Genomic DNA, 6000 nt, shown 5'->3' on the forward strand with positions numbered 1-6000 from the left:
GTAAGCTGGGACGAAGTGAGGGAGTGGCATGGTCATATATACACTACCAAATGTAAAATAGATAGCTAGTGGGAAGCAGCCACAGAGCACAGGGAGATCAGCTTGGTGCTTTGTGACCACCTAGAGAGGTGGGATAGGGAGGGTGGGAGGGAGACGCAAGAGGGAGGGGATATGGGTATATATGTATATGTATAGCTGATTCACTTTGTTATACAGCAGAAACTAACACACCATTGTAAAGCAATTATACTCCAGTAAAGATGTTAAAATTTGTTTTTTAATTTAAAAAATTAAAACAAATGGATTTCTCTAAAGGAGAAATTGTAGATGTATGTAAATTAAATAGTGCCCTGAGCTAGAGCTACTATTCAAAATCATTTTGTAAGAGGGGATAATCAAGGGTAAGTATCCTTTGGGGTGTTATTGTGGCACCATTAAATCAAGATAATCTCATTTACTTTGTTTTTTAAAAAATGCTTTTCCATTGTACTTTTTTTACTTTGGGAAATTTTACTATAGTTAAGAAACAGTAAGACTGTGTTTATTTGTAATCCACTCATTAGTAAATTACAATCATTGCCTTTTAAAGTATTGATATTTACCTAGTAATATAAATGAGATTTCAGGTACAGTGTATACTTGCTCTAGTAAGCAGTACTTTCAAACTCTTTATTTAAATAAGCAAAACAAAACTTTAGCATCATTTATTTATTCATAAACCCTGAATCAAGTACATTTTTATTCTTAATCATTTAGTTAAAGCAAATCTAAATCCTTTTACTTGTGAGCACTTTGGTATTTGAAAGTTAAATGCTTCTTCTAAAATTCACACTTTTAAAATTTTCTTATTGAATTTAATGAGGTTTTACTATGAATATTTTCAAAACTATAAACCAAAAAACATATATAGCAACATAATAACTTTTAAATAACAAGTTTATTTTTTTAATTACAAATTTAAAGGTTTTCTTTTTTCTTTTTTGCTAGCCAGTCTCAGTTGGAGGACTGATAGTAAACCTTATTGGTATCTGTGCCTTTAGCCATGCCCATAACCATACCCATGGAGCTTCTCAAGGAAGCTGTCACTCCTCTGATCACAGCCATTCACACCATGTGCATGGACACAGTGACCATGGGCACGGTCACAGCCACGGATCTGCAGGCAGAGGCATGAATGCTAACATGAGGGGTGAGTCCTTGCCAGATACTGTCCTACCTTTCAACTGTGTTCTGAATTGACATTGTTTATTTGTATTAAGTATTGGGCTCTTGGTACAATTTTATTTTAAAAAACCAACCTGTAACTAAAAAGAGATCTAAAGTCATCTGTTACAGAAAATGCTCACAACTGTTCATAAATGTCAGTTTTTAAAAATAAATTATTGTAATTATAGAGTCCTTTTCATAGTGACATTTGAGTAAATATTAGTTGCAAGGGAAACTGTGCATTACACACTTTCACTATAAAAGAACTAAGAAATTTTTATTGTACTGAAAAAAAATATGGGGGAAGTATCATTTATGTTGAGATATTTATTCTGATGTTTTATTTATTTATTTATTTTTTGGGCCACACCGCATGGCTTGTGGGATCTTAGTTCCCCAACAAGGGATTGAACCCTCACCCTCAGCAGTGAAAGTGCGGAGTCCTAACCTCTGGACTGCCAGAGAATTCCCTATTCTGATATTTTAGTAGAAATAATTTAGGTAATGTCAAAACCTCGCTCATGTATGATTTCTAGGAAGATTTCCCACACACCATCATAAAACTCACCACACTGGTAATAGTTGCGCACATCCTTACTTTCACCACTATGCCATGAATTCCTTGATGGAAGTGACCATGTTTAGTCATTTTGAAGTACCAGCCCCTAGGAGAGTGCCTGGTGAATAATAGGTACCTCGTAATATTTGTAGAATGAATAAAAGAACTAAATTAAATGTGCTTTAATTTTTAATATTTTATGTATCTTACTTGTAGGTGTATTTCTACATGTTTTGGCAGACACACTTGGCAGTATTGGTGTGATCGTATCCACCATTCTTATAGAGCAGTTTGGATGGTTCATTGCTGATCCCCTCTGTTCTCTTTTTATCGCTATATTAATATTTCTCAGTGTTGTCCCACTGATTAAAGATGCCTGTCAGGTTCTCCTTCTGAGACTGCCACCAGAATATGAAAAAGAACTACATATTGCCTTAGAAAAGGTACTGTGTATAATTTGTTTACTAGTCTTCTTCCTTTTAAAATAGTATTTGAAATTAAATAAGTTGACCTAATGAGAAATGAAAATGACAGTCTTGTAGGAAAATGGACTGATAATATAAACAGGCAATTCATAGAAAAACCAAACACAAAATAGAATGTATTTCAGCTTGTGGTTTGCCATATCTTATTATTTATTTGTTTGTTTATTTATTTGTTTATTGGCTGCATTGGGTCTCCGTTGCTGTGCGCGGGCTTTCTCTAGTTGCGGTGAGTGGGGGCTACTCTTCGTTGCGGTGCGCAGGCTTCTCATTACGGTGGCTTCTCTGGTTGCGGAGCACGGGCTCTAGGCACACGGGCTTCAGTAGTTGTGGCACGTGGGCTCAGTAGTTGTGGCACATGGGCTTAGTTGCTCCACAGCATGTAGGATCTTCCCGGACCAGGGCTCGAATCTGTGTCCCCTGCATTGGCAGGTGGATTCTTAACCACTGCGCCACCAGGGGAGTCCCTGACATATCATATTAAAGTAACTAGGATCTGCTGATGAACAGTTGGCATCTTGAATACTTAAGGTATAGCATCTTAACCCACTGGTTTCATAAATAAAATTAGTAAAGTTTTCTCACTTTCTCATAATTGGCGACTAATACATCCTACTAAAAAAGAAAGTTTTTTATTTCAAAAATAATACATATCCATTACAGAAAGCTTCAAAGTAGAAAAAAGAAAAAAATAATAATCACATATAATTTCACCACCTGGAAAGAAACACTTTTTTTTAAATTTATCTATTTATTTATTTATTGGTTTTTTTGTTTGTTTTTTTTTGGCTGCATTGGGTCTTTGTTGCTGTGCATGGGCTTTCTCTAGTTGTGGTGAGCAGGGACTACTCATTGCGGTGTGTGGGCTTCTCATTGCGGTGGCTTCTCTTGTTGCAGAGCACGGGCTCTAGACACGTGGGCCTCAGTAGTTGTGGCATGTGGGCTCAGTAGTTGTGGTTCACAGGCTCTAGAGCGCAGGCTCAGTAGTTGTGGTGCACGGGCCCAGTTGCTCCGTGGCATGTGGGATCTTCCCGGACCAGGGCTTGAACCCATGTCCCCTGCATTGACAGGCGGATTCCTAACCACTGCCCCACCAGGGAAGCCCAGAAACACTTTTGAGTCGTTTTTCTGTATAAAAATATTTTTAAAATAAAAATGGCCAAAAAAATGTTTTGTACTGCTTTGTAAATTTTTCCCCACTTAATTATGTCATGTTGATAAATATTCTAATACATTTTTAATGACAGGGTAGTGTTACATTGTGTGGATAGTCTATAATTTATTTAACTAGCCCTCCGTTGTTGAACATGAAGGATATCTTTTGCATGTGTTATCTCAAATATAACAAATAATACTGGAATGTTTGTATCAATATAAAGGAAACAACATGGTTTATTGAACGTATCCAATGTTTAGACTAGGCAAAGTACATCTTACATCGGTGAAAATGGGTTTAAAGTCACCTGTGTAACCCTGTTCACTTCCTATTCCAAACTTCCTTCCCTGGCATCACTGCCAGGTCAAAATATTTTAGACACCTTTACTTGAAGTTAGTTGTTCCTCCCATTCCTTTCTCATTTCTGGGCTCTCCTTATTACTTTTTTTTTTTTTTAATCAGCTTAATAATGGTTTCTGGACTAGAAAGACTGCTTTGTGTTCAGTAAATTAGCCTTCAAATCCATTTACATCACCTCTCCTTTTATTTGACAGCTACAGAAAATTGAAGGATTAATATCATACCGAGACCCACATTTTTGGCGTCATTCTGCCAATATTGTGGCAGGAACAATTCATATACAGGTGACATCTGATGTGCTGGAACAAAGAATAGTACAGCAGGTAATAATCTTAAGTTTTTAAAATAATTTCAGTTGAGGTAATTGCACACATTGTAAGTTATACAGCTCAGTAGTCATTTAATTGTTTAAAAATATCATTCTTACAGCTGTCCAAGGATAAGTTGTTTTTTTACATCTAGATTTGTTTTATATCCAAAAATGGTAAAAAATAAAGTCAAGTTTTAGTATGTGGAGGACAAGCTTAAGTTAATGTAAAAAAAAGTTCATTTGTAATCCACCTTAGTTCCTAATAGATGGTCAAGAAATAAGTTATTATAAATATAGTCCTAAGTTAATAATAATAACAAAGTTGGCAGGTATGTGTCATGGTTGGAGATAAGGATCAAAACAGTTCCTGTATCCCTATTCTAGACCTACCGAATTGGAAACAGTAGCTGTTTTCCTTTTCTACTTTGAATGTCAAGTCAGTGATTTACTGGCCTTCTAAAAGATCCTATGTAATGTTTGACCAGCTAAATAATAAACATTATTTTAAGGACTTATCATTGACTATCTGTGGCTATTTTAAAAAATGTGATATCTATTTAATCCAAGTGCACTAAATGCATTAATCTAAATGCTTTTAAATGTATGGATTTTTATAACAGGTTACAGGAATACTTAAAGATGCTGGAGTAAACAATTTAACAATTCAAGTGGAAAAAGAAGCATACTTTCAACATATGTCTGGCCTAAGTACTGGATTTCATGATGTTCTGGCTATGACAAAACAAATGGAGTCCATGAAATACTACAAAGATGGTACTTACATCATGTGAGATAACTTGGGAATTACCCCTGGGGTATGAACAATGAAGATGAAATGACCGGGTATTTATAATATCGCCAGAAGGAAGAAAATTGCACATAATTGTACAGAAACATTTTGTGGTATTTGAAAAAAATTTTAAAGCTCCCTACAGTTGGATCAAGGAATCTTTCTTAAAGGAAATTTAAATACAGAATGAAGCGTTAATTGTACAAGTAAAATAATTGTTTAAATTACGTGTAAAACAGGAAACTTAAAATTTAAGTGAACATGATGTATCATATCATCTTCAAAAGTGAACATATAATGATGGATTCTAGTGAAGACCAAAATAACTTCCGTGTGTTTACTTTCTGTAAGAAAGCATCTCCATTGTAAATAATGTATTTACATGTTTATTACAAAGACCCAAATGAAAAATTTTTAGTCAATTTTTTGCATAGCCCTAGGATAAAATAGGAATAAAAGTTCTATATTTATGGATTTTCTGTATATAAAACTGGTTTCTAATTATAACTTAAATCCATTAAGTAAAACCTGTATTGCCACTTTAAATGTAAACTAAATTATTTGGGAGAAACTTCAACCACTGATATGAGGCAGCAGTGAGAATAGTGAAGGATAACATGACAGTTTTTGATGTATTACAAAAGCCAACCACTCTGTAAAATAAATTTTTTTACTTTTGGTAATATTTGCAAATGAATAATTACTTTATTAGGGTAAAGAACTTAGACTAAGTTGTGTTCATGTTATTCACTCTTGTCTTCTTCCTCTAAAGTAGAATATTCCATTTCTTGTTATGCATCTGGCTTTCCAAGTTGCTTATTAAGCTGGTATCCAAGCAATGCTAGGCTTTTCATCTTTTCATATGTTGTGGAACAGCCAGTGGAGAGAGTCATAAATAATTGTCAACTCAGAGTTAATTTTCTGCCTATAGATGTAACTTTTTTTTAAATTTCTGGAACATGTAGATGTAGAAGAAATATCAAAGAATTAGGTGGTTATTTTAAAGTTTAATAAGTAAATCTTGTTCATAAACCCTTGGGCACTATGAAATCAAAATACTTACTCTATAACTACTTTCTATAGTAATATCTATATTTTTTAATTTACAATTTAAACTGAATGTATAGTCTGAAAAGA

At 34.3% G+C, this 6000-nt stretch overlaps 1 protein-coding gene across 3 annotated transcripts in view; it reads left to right on the top strand.

Moving 5' to 3' along the window:
- Positions 1 to 5546, top strand: part of SLC30A5 (solute carrier family 30 member 5) — a 29624-nt gene extending 24078 nt beyond the window's left edge. For 2 of the 3 annotated variants that reach the window (XM_060143048.1, XM_060143049.1), the window contains 4 exons: positions 988 to 1189; positions 1982 to 2208; positions 3958 to 4086; positions 4694 to 5546. In XM_060143048.1, coding sequence (XP_059999031.1) covers positions 988 to 1189; positions 1982 to 2208; positions 3958 to 4086; positions 4694 to 4864 — 729 coding nt within the window. In that variant the 3' untranslated portion in view covers positions 4865 to 5546. The remainder of the gene's footprint in view (positions 1 to 987; positions 1190 to 1981; positions 2209 to 3957; positions 4087 to 4693) is intronic. The other variant, XM_060143051.1, reaches the window with a different exon arrangement.
- The last annotated feature ends 454 nt before the right edge of the window (positions 5547 to 6000 follow it).

The sequence above is a fragment of the Lagenorhynchus albirostris genome, chromosome 3 (genome assembly GCF_949774975.1).
Source record: "Lagenorhynchus albirostris chromosome 3, mLagAlb1.1, whole genome shotgun sequence".
Classification (NCBI taxonomy): Eukaryota; Metazoa; Chordata; class Mammalia; order Artiodactyla; family Delphinidae; genus Lagenorhynchus; species Lagenorhynchus albirostris.